Raw genomic sequence first — 18,066 nt, forward strand, 5'->3', positions numbered from 1 at the left:
ACAACCAACACAATACACCAAGCTACACTTTACTTGCAGTTAATATAAAGAAACACATTTCAAGAGTCGGAAGATAACATTATTTATTCTTATTTCGTAATGTACGTTTTAACATATTATCGTTATGAATATGATAGTTGTTATCCATTCGTTGATGTGTTTGAAATTTTGATTTTCTCATTTGATTATGAACTCTCCGTTTTTAATTTTCCTCGGAGTTTGGTATTTTTGGAATTTTCTTTTTATATGAATTGTAAAAAATGCATGTCAGATAAATTTGAAGGTGTAGTACATTTTTTATTACAATCTTTTTTATCTGTTGTAAATATTTCGAAGTACTAAACACACGTGCTGATTTCGATTGCCTTTTATTCAAGAAAACGTAGACGTATTGGAACGTCTATCAAGTAATTTTCTGAATTCGGAAAACTATCAATATAGCACAGATATTTTTTGAAACACTAAAAATACTTACCATTGGCACTAGTTGACCCACCTCGCACAAGTTGATACCTATTAAGTGTTTAATCAAAACGTTAATATTAATTTTTAGAGCATCTGATTTCATGAAATTATTTACACTATTTTTTAGTACAGTACAACATTATTAGATAAAATACCTACGACATGGTGACATTTCTTGTCATTCAGTCTGACTTAGAAAATATAGACTAAAAGAAGCTTTTTATCTTTTATAATGTTGATCTTTTTGTAACACTTTTAGTGAAACTGTTTTTTCTTAGTCTAACATCTCTATACTTTTATCTTTTATTTGAGTCGTTTTGTACTTGATACAACGAAATTGTAAGTAATGCCTGTACCAAGTCAGGAATATGACAGTTGTTTTCCATTCGTTCTGTTGTTTTATATTGTTGAGCGTTTGATTGTGTCATGGTTTTTGGACTGCCCCTTTTTGAATTTATCTTGGCGGTCTGTATTCTTGTATTATTTTTTTAAAGAGGCCGATACGCCAATCTCCAAAAGTTATTTTGATGTTTCGAAGACGCATAAAAAAATGCTTAGAAAATTTATCCCTCTCAAGAAATACTAATATATTTGCGTTTACCACTGATACAGTACGCCTGTTATCAACTGCTTTGTCCCTTACATCAATCTTTTTTTCCCCTATAAATTGTTAGGCTTCTCTTCATCGACTTCAGTGTTCATTTTTTTATAGATAATATTTTGTTATTTGTGTTCAAACATACATCATCCGAAGAAAAAATGAGGATAAACATAAACATTTCGGGGCCTTTTATAGCTGACTATGCAGTTTGGGCTTTGTTATTAATTTCTGTGTTATTTTGGTCTCTTGAGGAAAGTTGTCTCATTGGCAATCATACCACATCTTCTTTTTAATATAGACCGTGTTGACATACAGTTCATTTACACCTGTTAATACCGATGTTTCACGCGGATCAAGACAAAAAAAAACTAATATTCAATGTGTTTCTTTACTAAATTGACTTACTTTGTAAACAACATGGTATGATCTGGATTTGAAAATTTCTGTGAATTCTGTTGAACCCAGTTGCTGAATATTGCTAAAGTTGTATCAGGGTCTATTCTAGTTTCACCTGAAGGCTGGGTTATCTTTCTGTTTTCTGTCCAGTATGAATCACTTGATGTCTTGTTAAAATATAGATAACTAATTAAGATTTATTTTATGAAACATTTAAAAAATATCGTAAAGGCAAAAGGGGAGGTTTGTTCTCGCGTTAAACTGTTTGAAACTCAAGACATTTAATACAAAGTTGGACCATGTGCTGTTTGGTGTTGCTGTCTTCGTGTATGCGCATATTATTTTCAAGCAGAGTTTAGTTTTGACGTGTTAGTTGACGTGTTCTGTTGAAATGTTTGTCATCTTTAATTCTTGTCATCCTTTGTGTGTATTGTGCATACTCACAAAGAGAGGAGGAAAATATCAATACTGATAAGCTAAATAAACGCATAAGTTGAAAAAGAACATAATGCGTTCTAAGATGTGTGACCTAAATTTTCAAGCATTTCATTGGATTTAACAAAAAATATTATATCAAAAGAAGTGAAATAATATTTATCTAGTTGATTTTGTTGTACTTACCTCGGAGATATAGATACCTATATATGTCAAACCTATTGAAAAGGGTGCGTTTGGTAAATTGTTGTACCGTATGTCTACCTGAAATATAAAGGAACAATATTCAAAAATGACACCCATTAAAAGATCAGGTTAATTCAAAAAATGTAGATATATGATACATAATCAATAAAAAAATGAAAAGAGGTGATATAATGTGCTAATGAAACAACTAACCACGAAAGCTAAAAGCAATTATAGGCAATCGTACGGCCTTCAGCGGTTAGATAACCCCATAATATAAATGTATTTAACCTTAATTTTTTTTCGGTAAGGTAAGTGATTCTAAATCATGTGTTTTATATATAATGTTTTGGAAAGTTATTTGACTGTTATTGGCCACGATGTTGTCTGTCTGTCCACAACTGATGATTGCCCACTTGTTATAATTTCTTTTCTATTTTCACTCCAAGAATCAGTTATTTCATTAGTTCTTGTATTTGATGTTTATATCTAGTAAACAACTTATGCAATTCGTTGCATCTCACTATCAAACAAACCAATAAGGTCCCAAAACTATAAATCTAAGTATCGTTTAGTTTCAAAACAATGTCTCGCTTGATTATAAAGCTATGAACCGTTTGGTTTTAAAGCGACTTCTCTCGTTGGTAGTCCGTCCGACTTTCAGACAAAATGGTTGCTGCCCAATCATTTTAGTTTATTATCTTACCCCATTAATCATGAATGCATAATATGTGTTAATTCTATCCATGGCAATTGTTTTATTCTGTTCACTCTCGTCCATCCAACTGAAAAAGAAAACCATGATAAAAAGTTTTACAATTCAACAATGTAATGTACTTTATTTGGCCTTTTTTACATTTTTTTTTAATTTACTGATCAGTCTTTTGTAGACGAAACGCGCGTCTGGCGTTAATACTAAATTTCAATCCTGGTATCTATTGAGTTTATGTATGTATTAATCTTTTTAATTTTTTGGGGGTATTTTAGATATGCCTGTCGAATGTCATATGATTCAATCCCGTGTAGCCGATATTTCGGTGTAACATGCATTTACGTTTTATATAGAGTAATCTATCAAAGATCTATCATTAACATCCAATAAAACAAAATAAGAAGGAAAAAGGGGGGAAAAAGCACATAACTATACCCCTATTAGTTCCACAGTTTTATTTTAATATCTATTCTTAATTTAGATGATTTCAGATGTGATCTGTTAATATACAAGACCACAAAGAAACTGCTGAATGCAGAAAAACAAAAACTGTTTTTATGCTCAAAATACCATAAGCAATGATGGAACAAATATACCTATAATTTGTAGTTTATTGGCCAGCTGCAGTCTGCATCCGGGAGTGTGATTTTCGCGCTGTGTTGAGGAACTAGGTTGCCTTGGTTTTTTTTTTTTTTTTGCTCTTTGGTCGAGTTGTCTCTCCGACGCATTTTACTGTTTCAATTATCATTCATATAACCGTATAAATAAAGGAACGTTTAGCTCACATAGAAAAAAAAAATAAAATTCAGAACGGAATTCAATGTCTGTTAATGATATTTTTATCAAATATATAGCAAACTTACTTTTTATATACTCTCATAAATACTTACAATTTAAAAACTGAGTAATCTATGACTAGAAATATTTCTATGGCATATCTAAATGTTTGTCTTTTGAACCTTTGGTTACCGTCTGTTTGACTATTGTAAGAAACATTACCTATAATGAATGGAAAGCTGCATGTAAGAATATGTCAGGTAACACGAATCTGAGGAATTGATATGAAGTTTAATATTAAAATTGAACGTTTCTTAAGTCCAGTATAATAAACCTTCGATTTCCAAACAATGTACGACTGTTGTTATCCTGTACACTATATTCGTGTTTTAAATGTGTTTTTTGTGGCGAGATCTTACATACAAATTGAAAAGAAGATGTTTTATGATTGCCAATACCTGTTTTCTGTATATTCAAAAAATCAGAACGACCATCTATTAATGATAATTTTTGACAAGCGGCAATGTTAAGATATCTCTTGCGATTTTTGTAGATTTTGAAGCAGAACACATTCTAAGTATAAGTAGTTCTTCGCACTTGCTCTTTGTGTATATTTGTCGCAAGCGTCATATTAACAACAAGGAGCATCATATTAGCAAGTGCAGAGAACTAATTTTGATTAGATTGAGCAGAACATTACTTCAATTTCAATTACATCTAAGTTTTATATTTCGCGATGCTTCTCTTTTCGATATGTTCATGCATTTTAATTCAATAAAAAGGCGCATTAACTTCTGAATATGCAATTCATTTCAATATGTGTAAAAGGAAATGTGAGAACAGCAACCCTATTTCATATTATCAAAGATTTGGATATTTTATTTATTTCCGTAAATGCTTTTCTGTGTGATTTTTACCCTATGGTTTTCTATTTGATTTCTACCCTACGGTTTTCCATGTGATTTCTACCCTTTGGTTTTCGTTTTGTTTTTTCACCCTGTTTTTTTTTTTATATTTTTCCCTATGGTTTTCTATATGATTTTTATGCTATGGTTTTTTATTTGATTTTTACCCTATGGTTTTTCTATGTGAATTTAAACCTATGGTTTTCTATGTGAATTCAACCCTATGGTTTTCTATGTGAATTCAACCCTATGGTTTTCTATGTGATTGTACCCTACGGTTTTCCATGTGATTTCTACCCTATGGTTTTCTTTTTGTTTTTTTACCCTATGTTTTTTTTTTTATATTTTCCCTATGGTTTTCTATGTTAATTTAACACTATGGTTTTCTATGTGATTTTTACCCTATGGTTTTCTATGTGATTTTTTTACCCTGTGGTTTTCTATGTGATTTTTTACCCTATGGTTTTCCAACTTCCTAATTTGCAACGTAATCACATACGTGCTCTCTCGACATAGACTCGTTCAAGGTTTTCATATATAATCAACGCATTCGTTTATTAATAATAAATGATTAAAGTAGACCAAAAACACCCTTTGTTACACATGTTTATCATTCGATTTTAATCTTTTGAACTTTTGACGATCTATTTAATCCTCAATCATTTCGTTTATACATTTAAAATTAGTATACCACAACAGATATGACTACCTGTTTAAATTCTTTTCAAAATCCACTTTTAAAAGAAACGTTGCATAACTTATTTATGGGTCATTAAAATTCTTTGCATGTCAAGTCCAACAATGGCGTAGTGGTGAAAATAAATATAAATTATGCATGTTGTAAATTAAAGATTTACCATTGTAAAATCAATTGGTTGCGATATATAAACATTGTATACTAAGTACCATGTTTATACTATCATATGCGATGAAGATATAATCCACATTGCATTTGTGATGGCGGGAGAAATAATAATGATTCAGTTGTTGAAGGATTATAAAATGATTGATTTATTGACTAATTGATAAAATAGCTGATTCATTGATTTGTTAAATTAATTAATTACCTGATCGATTGATTAATTAGTTACCTGATTGACGGATGAATTAATTAATTGATTGATTGATTGATCACATTCATCCAAAGTGAGATCAGACAAACGAAACCTGAAATTTATTCAGGGTCAATTTCCTGAACAATTTGTTATAAAATGACAGAAAATTGAAATGCACGTGTATATGTACATTCAGTAGAGGAAAGTTCAGGTACAATTAGAAGAAGAGAAATTGAAGTAAAAGTACTATTGGTACATTAACCAATATCATATTCTACCATCATGTTTAAATCCTGATTATGCATGACATATTTACCGCTGGACGTTGTAGAAATGACATCAATACTGAACTGGATAATAAAGATTAAAAAAATAAATTTCTCAGAAATAAAGCTGATGCATTTTCTTATAATCTTTTCCTGTTATTGATCGTGGAGATATGATATTGTACAAATAAAATTTCTAGTCTGAATATGACTATTAATATTAATAGCTGATTCAATAAGTCATAACGATATAATGATAGATAATTATTATAATACATGTATATAATTATAACAAATTTGATGAATACTCTAGAAAAGATATTTAACCATTTTGTTTCCGTTTATTATGTTAATCAGTTTCAGTTTTGATGAATCTCGGAAATGAAAACCATTTTAAATCAATGTTTTATACGTCGTGCTGCTCAGTATATAGTGGGATCGAACACGGTACAAGGTCATGTTAAGCTTGTCGTTAAATTTAAATTTAAAATTCAAAAATGTAAAACCCATATATTACATCAAGTGCAACTTAGATAACGGAGTCGTATATATATATTACAGTAGATTATGGATATAACAGTTGGATAATGTAAAATATAGACAAAAAAAAGGATCAAAACTTGTTTTCACTATGGACGTCATTAAAGTAGTCACTACCGAACTTCCCGCTGTTGTTGGAATAGTAGAAAATGGGGATCTTCTTTGGATCCATAATCCTCAAGAAAAACTACTTCAAGAAGTGAAAGTCAATGAAAATATAGATTTAATTCAAGAATTGACCGGTGTTAAAGTGTACGACATAGCGAAACTGGTCAATGATGAAGGATATTTATTGTCGATTTACAGTAGTAATATTCTTAAAATGTTAACTCCTGAAGGACAATTAAAAGCATTGTCAAATATATCACCATTTCTTCCATTAGGAATTCATATCACTAAAGAAAACGATATTTTAGTAGGATTCCAAGAAAATGCCCCAACCTTTCCAATAACTGAAACATCTCGCAGAGGAATTAGAAAACTTGGTATGGACAGAAAAGTGAAATTTACGTTTGAATACGACAAAGACAAACGCAGGTTATTTACGTGTCCGTACCGTATAACAACGAATATTAACGGTGATATTTGTGTGTCTGACATTATCACTGCCGATAACTCTGGAAGAGTTACTGTTCTTGATAATGACGGCTCAGTGAAATGGAGTTATATAGGAAATCCAGATGTGAACGGTGGATGGAACAAATTTAACCCTGAGGGAATAGCTACGACCTCTCAAGGTCATATAGTCATTACTGACTGTAACAATCATGCTATACATGTTTTATCTATGAAAGGAGATGTGTTATTGTGCCAGAAAACAATGCAGCTTAACTTTATTGCTCCATGTAGTGTATGCATTGGAGAAAATGACATTTTGAAAATCGGCTGTTCCTCAACAAAAGGCAAAAGTGAAGCTCAACTAGTATTTCTTAAGTTAAACATCGACACATATTGAAGACAACTTTCTTGTTCGGGTGAGGTAAACTTTATAATTCAGAAAAATATTGCACAGCCTTAAGTTTCATATATTGCAAGATATTTACCATAGACTATTGTTGAGAACAATAATTGTAAATCGTTGCTTAAAGTTCGATCATAATGCATGATATGCTTATGATATGAATGAAATGAGACTTTGATTATACGTTTAATAAGCGGAGTGCAGGCTGCAACAACAAAACATGATATCACAAATATGGAATACTATTTATTACAATGGAAAAGTGTTTATTTGATATGTCAACCTAGTAGTCTCTGAGTCGACTTTAGATGTTACAACGTGAATTAGTTGTAGATGTTCACGCTCTTCCTTATTTTACATTTTTCACGTTACAAAACATTTTATTGTTTTTTAGCTCGAGATATATCTAATGTTCATCCGTATGACAATAGATCTTACACATTTCAATGGTTCATAATTGTTTGTTTGTTACATAGATATTGTTTACGATTCCCAATGTGCGTGTTATATAAATGTGATTAAGTAATGTATATGACACTATAGAGAAAACAAGAAGAATAGCAAACAAAACGGACGATTGTCATATTACTCTCAGTCACTTTTTTTTCTACATTGTCAGGACATTATACCATTGTTAAATTTTGATGAGGTTGATGCAATAATTTTTAAACTCAGAGATATGATACTCATCGAGGACAACGGCAGAGGGTGAATGTCATGTCTGTTGGTTTGATATTTCAGTGTATCAATTGATATCCAAGATTAACAATGTTTGTTTTTTGTTTTTTTTAAACATTCATCATTAATTTTTTTTTATAAGCAAAAGATATTTAGCTGCTCCTCGTGTTCATGCTAAATGTATCGACTGCTATGGTAGTTTCTAACTACTTTGAGTAGAAGAGATGTTAAATTTATCAACTTTAAAAATTACAACGAAATTTTGTCGAAATAAAAACAAGAACCTTCCATGAGGTATGATTGCCTATGATACATGTATGTGTAGCCACAAAGACATGATGTTATAAACCGACGGCATTGGTATTGAATAGATAAATTAGTATTTGTAATGCACGTTAGCTGTTCCCAAATCTCATGATTTTTTTTCTCGTTGTGAATATTATATTTTAGAAATAATAATCCTTATGCTTTCAACCAATGAGGAAAAAGACATTTTATGGTCCCATAATTATATAGCTATCATACTTCCTAGACATGACGTAAAGTGAACAATTTTACAACAACGTCATAAGATTGATAGGCTACCTCAGAACATCATAGTGCTTATTTCTAGCTTATTTGCCCTTTTTCACAAGGGTCACCAGGAAGATGTGGTATGAATGCCAATGAGACCAAAAGAGACCAAATGACACTGAAATGAACAACTATAGGTAACCGAGTAACAATGAGTAAAACCCGTACCACATACTGCCCTAATCATAAAGATATAGGATATTCCTTTCTAGATATTTGTTCTGTATTTTTGTGACAAGGTTTTGATGAGCTTAGGGAAATTTATCTGCACATACCTTCTTCAATAAAATCATTAAAGGACATTAACGGATCTGGTTTAGTTATCTGGTGAATGACTCTAGTCGTGGTATTATTCATGGTATTTATTGGAGATACAAAATATGTCTCTTCTCTCAGCGTGAATGATCCAGTCTGAAAACAAATGAGATTCTTTATATTTTATATGCTGTTTTGTAAATATGTTGTTTAAGTCAAATACATATTTAAAAGAAGAAAAAAAACATACAACATTGTGCTTGTGTCATGTTTTATAAATTTTGTATTACTAGTATGCTGTTTTGTAAATATGGTGTTTAAGTTTAAAATATATTTTGAGATAAAAGAAAACAAAATAGAGCTATGCGTTTGTGTCAATATTCCTTTTAAGTTTTTATTAAATTCAATTCAATGTTTACCGTTAAATTTTGTATTTAATATTTTAAGCAAACAGGATTATGTATAATTTGAAAAATTTCCCTGTAGTTTTTACGAACTGATATTGACTTCTGATTACTGACAGGTATAATTATCTTATGATTTTTACTTCCTGTCTGTTATTGAGAGCTCCAGACACAAAACGGATACCAATGGATAAAGCATGCGCAATGGTAAAGTTTATGGATTGCTAAGGATAACACTCAAAATGATTCAGAGTCGATTAAGCTATCTATAAAGGGCATTTTTTTCTATCTACTTTGGTTTCTAATGAGAATAATCCCTTTCAAACATTTATAGGTCTTCAGTTTACAAAAAAAATATATGATTTAAAGCGTCCTTGCTATCGTTAAATCCGGAAATGCATACGTTCGATATCTTTCAGTTTTATAACCTTTTTTTCAACTTAGATTTAAATATATTACGAAAGCAAACATATAAATTTCAAAATCCAGGACAACATTTCATTACAGGTACTTAAAATCTTAAAGTACTTTTAAGGTGGTATGGGAGTCTAAAATAAAAATGATATAATTTGTTCATACTTTGCCAAAACGTAGTATCTATTGATATATGTCCAAAAATGAAATAAAATTGATAGGTCACCGCGCATTTTCTCAAGCTACAGGTTGTGACAAAATGACATTATTTGTATGGATTATACAGGAAAAAACACCATTTTGTGATTAGAAACCAAACAAAATGATAGAATTGTAAAATAAATTAGGAAAAGATAGCTTTCAGACAATGCTTTGAGAATTCCAAAAGAAAAGATAGGGTCACCGTACGTTTTTTCCTGCTAAAATACAAAATAGAAAAATTCCATGTAGATTCCTTCAGAAAATGCAGTTTTTGGAGTTACTTCCCCTTAAAATGACAATTTAAAGACATTTAAAATCCACCAAAAATAATTTACATTTGTAAAAATATTAATATTTATAAGTTATATTCTGCATTCCTGTATCAAATGTTGCTAACTTGATCTTAGGTTCTCTGTTTTTTTTTCCCGATCCAAGATGGCGAAAGACACCCATACGACATTAAACGACTTGTATATGAATGTTATATAATAATCTCCGAAAATGTTTTCATTTTAGCTATTTTAAACATTCGAACAGGATGATGCTTTTTTTTACAAAGGTACAATTATCTGATTATCTTCACTTCCTGTTTTACATACTAGATAAACATCAATATCTTACTATTCAGTATATCACTATATCTCCGTCAACAAATTATATGATATATCATTATGCATTGTGCATAAGGTTAAGATAATAGTAAAAGTTTAAAAATACATAGTAGTTCAAAAACCAGGGTCGGCTCAAGTATCTTTAGAAAGGGCGAAACAGAAAGAGATTTCTTGAGTGCATACGTGAAGGAAAATGGAGGGTTTACCCTTATATTTAAACATAGATAATTCCCTTTAAATAATAGTAAACGTTTAAATACATAGCTTTTCATAAACCAAGGTCGGGTCAAGTATATATAGAAAGGGCGAAAGACGAAGGGATTTTTTGGGTTCATACGTCAAAGTAAGTAAAGGTTTAACCTTTATATTCAAGGTAGAAACCGTTTGATTTTCAGAGGGGGGAAGGGGAAGGGGTGGTTTTAGGCTGATCTTTTGAAAAAAAGGCAGGTTGGGAGTTTTGAACGAAAAAAATCAGGATAGACAACTTGGCAAATATGTTTTAAAAAAAATGTCAGGATAAACTAATAAAAGGCAGGATCAAATAGAGTGAAAAATACAAATACAGGACAGACATTACAATTAAAATACGAATACAGGACAGACATTACAATTAAAATACGAATACAGGACAGAGATTACAATTAAAATACAAATACAGAGATTACAATTAAAATACAAATACAGACAGACATTACAATTAAAATACGAATACAGGACAGAGATTACAATTAAAATACAAATACAGGACAGAGATTACAATTACAATACAAATACAGGACAGATATTACAATTAAAATACAAATACAGGGCAGAGATTACAACTAAAATACAAATGCAGGACAGAGATTACAATTAAAATACAAATATAGGACAGAGATTACAATTAAAATACAAATATAGGACAGAGATTACAATTAAAATACAAATACAGGACAGAGATTACAATTAAAATACAAATATAGGACAGAGATTACAATTAAAATACGAATACAGGACAGAGATTACAATTAAAATACAAATACAGGACAGACATTACAATTAAAATACGAATACAGGACAGAGATTACAATTAAAATACGAATACAGGACAGAGATTACAATCAAAATACGAATACAGGACAGAGATTACAATTGAAATACAAATACAGGACAGAGATTACAATTGAAATACAAATACAGGACAGAGATTATAATTAAAATACAAATACAGGACAGAGATTACAATTAAAATACAAATACAGGACAGAGATTACAATTAAAATACAAATACAGGACAGACATTACAATTAAAAGACAAATACAGGACAGAGATTACAATTAAAAGACAAATACAGGACAGAGATAACAATTAAAATACAAATACAGGACAGAGATTACAATCAAATACAAATACAAGACAGAGATTACAATTAAAAGACAAATACAGGACAGAGATTACAATTAAAAGACAAATACAGGACAGAGATAACAATTAAAATACAAATACAGGACAGAGATTACAATCAAAATACAAATACAGGACAGAGATTACAATTAAAGTACAAATGCAGGACAGAGATTACAATTAAAAGACAAATACAGGACAGAGATTACAATTAAAAGACAAATACAGGACAGAGATTACAATTAAAAGACAAATACAGGACAGAGATTACAATTAAAATACAAATACAGGACAGAGATTACAATTAAAATACCAATACAGGGCAGAGATTACAACTAAAATACAAATGCAGAACAGAGGTTACAATTAAAATACAAATGCAGGGCAAATTGTTTCATCATAGCGCCACCACCCCCTAAATATCAAATGGTAGGTCCCTAACAATTGGACTAATCTTACCATTAAATAATCGATACATGGATCCTGGCATTCGACATGAAATGATGCGCCTCTGTTCAAATCTTGATAATATCTTTCAGTTGCTTGTAACTACAAGAAAACAATTTAAAAAAGCCACATTCAGACAGTAAATGAAACCTGCTAGAACTGCTGTTAACAAGATGTCGAAATCAACATCAAGTTAGAAAAACTACATTACTTCTTTCCACTTAATTTCCATGATGTTAGATTGTTTTTTAATTTCATGTTACTACACGCATCATTTTTTTTCTTTTTTATTACGATTTTACGACATAATGTGCTTTATAAATAAGCTTAAGAAATAAATTGCAAACATTTGATAGTATGCCTAAACCTTTTCATATTATGCAAACATGAAAATTTGCGAACTAAGCTTATTCCATGCATGCAACTAACGTTAACTTAGTCCATACGTGCATGGACTAACACAACAGACGTTGTCCATGCATGCGTGAGCCAAAAAAACTTATCATAGACATTTGAAATTCAAGCAGACTTATTCCATGCAAGTATGTTGTTTTTACTACGTTTCCCCAAGCATATCACAATCTTAAGAATGAGAGCAAAGTTGTCTGCTTAGTGTGAATAATCTCATGTCCATGCTGATTAGTTATGCCTGTCGTTTTTGTCATTATTCAATAAAGCTGTGTGTTTTGCAAGTTGCCTCATTTTGATTCAAAGTTTGCATGATTATAATATCAAAATGACATAAAGGCGAGACATATATCTGTGTCAACAGTTTATTTTGAAAAAAAATATTGCTTTCATATTCATCCCTGGAAATGTGTGCATTTGTGACTGGCGGCTTATTGTTCAGTCAATCTATGTAGAAAAGGCTTAAATATCAATAAAATTGCATTATTTAACATGAGAAGAAGATGTGGTATGATTGCCAAAGAGACAACTCTCCACAAGAGATCAAATGCCACAGAAATTAACAACTATAGCTCACTGTAAAATGACCAAAGCCAATACCTAATAGGCAGTTATACCAGGCCTCGAACTGAAAAGAAAAATCACAAAAATATTGAACTCCAAGGAAAATTCAAAAAGGAAAGTCCCCAATCAACATGCAAAATAGAAAACTAACGGTCTAAGTTATGTTCAAAATAAGGAACACAGCAACAAACGACGACAACCACTGAATTACAGATTCACAAGTGTCTTCATATTTGCTATATGTTTACTAAAAGTCTGAGTTAAAAGTGTTAATACTATATGATATATGGTTAAGATCATCATTTTATATATATAAGAAAAGAATGTGTCCATATTAAACAGATACCCCACTCGCACTATCATTTCCGATGTTCAGTGGACTGTGAAATTGGGGTCAAAACTCTACTTTGGCATTAAATTCGAACGATCATATCATAGGGAAAATGTGTATTTAGTGGCAAGTTAATGGGACTTCAACTCCGTCAAAATTTAATTTAAGCTGGAGCGCGACAGATGGAAAAAAGGACGGCTGGACGGACGAACGAACGGACGCACAGACCGAAAGACATAATACCTCTAGTTGATTCATATGAATACATCAATGAAAACTGGAATACTGTGATATTAATGTTACTGATGAAGCAGCATCTTTTATTGCAGTAGATGAAGAAACATCACAAACATGATTCTATAAGGAAACTGACAAAATATGACCAGGAAGTACTAATCAAAGACTGAACCTAAAAATGTATCATGAAATCTCCGTTTAAAGGAATAGGAAACCGGACAATGATTCCACAGAGTGATAACAATGATGATTTGTTTACGGAAATAGACAAGTGTTATGACAAATAACACCCTATTTTAGATTTTTATCAAGTCTCCGAAAACAGGACAACGAGACAATTGTCAAATGGAATGCAATGTCAAACTATTTTGTTAGTATTTTCTAAATTATATATGGAATAAGTAAAAATATCTAACGAAAAACAGTATTTATGATATATATCTAAGACAAAACTTTCTTTTATATTTTTAGAAAAGATAATAAAATGTGTAAAATGATTCTTTGGAGACATCTGTTTATTTTTTTTTCTTTCTTTCTTTCTTTCTTTCTTTCTTTCTTTCAAAAACGTATGTTCCGTGCTCTAACAACACTGTTGCAGGTAAGAGGTGGGTTTATCACTCACAAACATGTTTAACCAAGTCACATTCTTGTTTCATGCCAGGTTCCGTTTATTCAGTAGGTTTGGTTTTTTTGGTTCATGTGTATCATATTTGGTTATAGTAATTTATGTTAATTGTATACATTTAATCGTTAGATTTATACTTTGAATTGTTTCATATGTCTCCTATAGGGGCCTTTACTAGCTAAATATACGGTATGAAATTGTTCATTGTCGAAGGCCCTCTGATGGCCTATAAGTGCTTTTTCATTTGAAATATGGTGGATATTTGGTCTCATTGGCAATCCGACTTCATTTCTTAATTTTCAAAATATTCCATAGCCTGAAAAGTAGCATGCGGAAGTAGTTGTTAGTAAAAATTTAGTCCATTTATTACAACCTCATTAATAAAGACAATTTTAAAAATAGAACTGGTAGATTAACATATAAAAAAATGGTGGCATAATCGAGCCACTGGCAGATAAGCAATGTATATAAATAGAACACGTGGTATAATTGCCATTGACGCAACTATCAACCAGAATCAAAAATGGATCAACTTCTCAAACCACTCGAGCACTGTGGCCTCTGCTCTTATAGTATTTGGTATCATATTACGTTTAAACGTAATGCATACTAATTGAACAATTGAAAAAGTGAAAACGTACTTTAGTTATTCCTGTGTCTTTTATTATCTTCCCATTAATGTTTCTATGGATAGGTGGCAGTGCTAACAGCTTTGTGTTTGTAACGAGATCAAGATTGACCATTTCATCCTGAAATACGAATCTAGGTGACAGTTTGCGTGGTAGACTAGGAACGGTTGATCGTTTTCCTCGTATAGAAGCATCAGAAGAAAATGAAAAGGATACATAAGCTGTAAAAGAAAAAAAACACCATCTCAGACGTTTAAATAAGTACAAATCCTTGCAATGATGATACCTAAAATCCCAAAGGGACATGTAAACAATTCAATTTCAATTCTCAATTGTAAGTTATTTTAAGCATTGAAAAAATATATAATTCTACGCCTTGTTACAATAAATTATTAATTTGATTTGTATTTTAAAATTATACTTAATACAGCAATGCGTGAATCTTGATTAAGATTTTTAGTATATTCCGGAACCGTCTACTGAAGAATTTGAGTTAACATCTCAGTTGCTTGATTTTTCGATTGCTGTTTTTTCTTGCATCTTTTTTTGTTTGCCTTGTTGCTTTCTGACTTTCTTCGACGTTTGGTTTGATTGGCTCTTTAGTATATACTATTCCGCACTCACATTTAGGGGTATACCCAATAGAGAATTATGAAAACAAATTAAAGAATAATTTGAAACAAATTAGAATTGATAAAAATGGGCCGCACAAACCAAGGAGAGAGAAAAGTGCGTCAGACACATATAGAGAATAAGGAATAAGAAAGATAACCCTAGACTGTTATGACTGTTATAATTTACTTTAGACAATTTGAAATTGTGCATTTTCCTGTTCTCAATTTTTTAGTATTGCGCGTCCCCCTCCCCTCTTGGAAGTCAAATAAGAAAGATGTAAATTGAATAATCCAGTCGTGATATTCCCTTCAGTACGATCACTCACTTAACCTATTAAGGACATTGACGGGTAGAGTATAGGCGGATCCAGGGGGGGGGGGGGGCTTTCGTGGGAAAAATTTGGTTGATTATATAGGGAATCACTGAAGTATGACTGGAGCGCCCCCACCCCCCTTTAGGTCTGTCAGCGCCCCCCCCCCCCCCCCCCCCCTTAGGAAAAGTTCTGGATTCGCCACTGTAGAGGGATCATTATTTATTCGAGTTCAGAAAAGTAATTCATACGCACTCGTGGTAGTGTTTTAACGTTTACGCATATTACAATTAATTGAATGTTGTTTGTTAAAAGGCTCAGTGGAAAATAGTTTATGCATGTTCGAGACGAGAACACCTTAAACAATACTTTGAATATGTAAGAGGTGGTTGACAAGATTCGAGGGCAGAACGTTTGAGATAGGTCAGAACTTAGTCCTCGGACAGGTCGGCCACTCACGAGAGTTGAAAGATTGTTACGGGGAGGGGATCTTGAACATGCACATCGTGGTACACTGTCTCGTCATTAAGATTTCCAATCCAACTGATGGATTTTGCATTTGTAACCCACAATTGCTGATGTCCGTTTGTTCGTTTCTTCTACTTTAAGGTGATATGGGTGTCTTCTATCCACCATTTTCTACATTTGAAAATGCCTGTACCAAGTCAGGAATATGACATTGTCCATTCGTTTTGTATGCGTTTTGTTATTTGATTTTGCCATGTGATTATAGACTTTTTGAATTAATTTTCCTCCGAGTTCAGTATTTACGACATTTTACTTTTTCCAGCATTATGGATTGTAAAAAGCATAAAATCTAAGGTCCATATTTTCTATTAAGTTAGCAAAATTTGATGCAGGAATGCAAATATTTCATGTAAATTTTCATCTGAAAGATCCAATTTATAAGAACATAACTTATACATATTAATATTTTTACAAGTGTTAATTATTTTTGATTGTTTTTAAATGTTTTTAAATTTGCATTTAAAGGGGAGGTAATTCTAAAACAGTGCATTTTCTGAAGGATTCTATATGAATTTTTCCTATTTTGTATTTTAGCCGGAAAAAATGTACGGTGACACTATCTTTTCTTTTGATATTCTCAAAGCATTGTCTGAAAGCTATATTTTCCTAATATATTTTATAATTCTATCATTTTGTTTAGTTTCTAATAACAAAATGGTGTTTTTTTTCTGTATAATCTATACAAAATGTGTCATTTTATCACAACCTGTAGCTTGAGAAAATGCGCAGTGACCTATCATTTTTATTATAATTTTGAACATGTATCAATAGATACTACGTTTTGGCAAAGTATGAACAAATTCTATCATTTTTATTTTAGACTCCCATACCACCTTAAAACACTAATTGTGCAATACTATGTACGTATATTTTAAAAAAAATCGAGTGACATATATCAACGATTTTTTTTTAAATTAACTACAAGTACAAAAAATAACTGTACCTTGATGGTTAGATTTGTATGAATCTGGCATATGTAGACAATTAACTGCAGAAAAATCCAAAATAATACAAGAAAAGAGTAAAGTAATCGGCAAAAAGTTAAGAAGTGTCATTTTTAAGGCGAAAAGCACCAATACATCGAAACATCAACACGTTACTTATCCAAAAGCTTCACTGCAACAAAAGCTCATTCTGCGGCCATCAAAATTGTTTTGTTTACTTGTCAAATCCCATTATTGAAAACTATAATATATATACAAAGTATACTTTAAAACGGTTAACAAGGAATAAGAACTATTCTTTACATTTTTGTTAATTCATTTACGTCTAACACCTAGTTAAAATTACACACCGTTTTTGTTTTAAATAGGTCGTCGATATTGGCGTGATTAAATAACATATATTGTTAAACAATTAAACAATGACTTTGTTACCTTATTACTTCTTTTGTTAAATTTCAAAAAAGTTTATTTTTTCTCTTTAACGTTCGACTGAATGGGTTATTAAATATGAGATATTTTCATTATTCTTAATCTATTATAAATTACAACAGTGTAGACCGTTACCGTAGTCTAATTTAAATTGTTCTACTTTTACAAATTATTTTAAAT

The 18,066-nt window shown here is 31.1% G+C and overlaps 2 protein-coding genes across 3 annotated transcripts in view; one reads left to right on the forward strand and one right to left on the reverse strand.

Annotated features, from left to right (window-relative positions):
- Nucleotides 1-17,795, reverse strand: part of LOC143059526 (uncharacterized) — a 43,157-nt gene extending 25,362 nt beyond the window's left edge. The window contains exons 1-9 of one of the 2 annotated variants that reach the window (XM_076233040.1): nucleotides 17,457-17,795; nucleotides 15,073-15,281; nucleotides 12,279-12,368; nucleotides 8,826-8,961; nucleotides 3,686-3,794; nucleotides 2,790-2,868; nucleotides 2,084-2,161; nucleotides 1,472-1,629; nucleotides 476-513 (exon numbers count right to left, since the gene is read on the reverse strand). In XM_076233040.1, the coding sequence (XP_076089155.1) occupies nucleotides 476-513; nucleotides 1,472-1,629; nucleotides 2,084-2,161; nucleotides 2,790-2,868; nucleotides 3,686-3,794; nucleotides 8,826-8,961; nucleotides 12,279-12,368; nucleotides 15,073-15,281; nucleotides 17,457-17,568 (1,009 nt within the window). In that variant the 5' untranslated portion in view covers nucleotides 17,569-17,795. The remainder of the gene's footprint in view (nucleotides 1-475; nucleotides 514-1,471; nucleotides 1,630-2,083; nucleotides 2,162-2,789; nucleotides 2,869-3,685; nucleotides 3,795-8,825; nucleotides 8,962-12,278; nucleotides 12,369-15,072; nucleotides 15,282-17,456) is intronic. The other variant, XM_076233041.1, reaches the window with a different exon arrangement.
- On the forward strand, nucleotides 6,182-9,165 carry LOC143059527 (uncharacterized). Its single transcript, XM_076233042.1, has one exon. It carries the CDS (start codon nucleotides 6,430-6,432, stop codon nucleotides 7,291-7,293), a length of 864 nt encoding a protein of 287 aa, XP_076089157.1. The 5' UTR covers nucleotides 6,182-6,429; the 3' UTR covers nucleotides 7,294-9,165.
- Nucleotides 17,796-18,066: the final 271 nt, after the last annotated feature.

Source organism: Mytilus galloprovincialis, chromosome 14 (assembly GCF_965363235.1).
Source record: "Mytilus galloprovincialis chromosome 14, xbMytGall1.hap1.1, whole genome shotgun sequence".
Classification (NCBI taxonomy): Eukaryota; Metazoa; Mollusca; class Bivalvia; order Mytilida; family Mytilidae; genus Mytilus; species Mytilus galloprovincialis.

Bases quoted from the DNA above. Each gene is read 5' to 3' on its own strand.
- LOC143059527 (XM_076233042.1), top strand. From the start codon at position 6,430: ATGGACGTCATTAAAGTAGTCACTACCGAACTTCCCGCTGTTGTTGGA.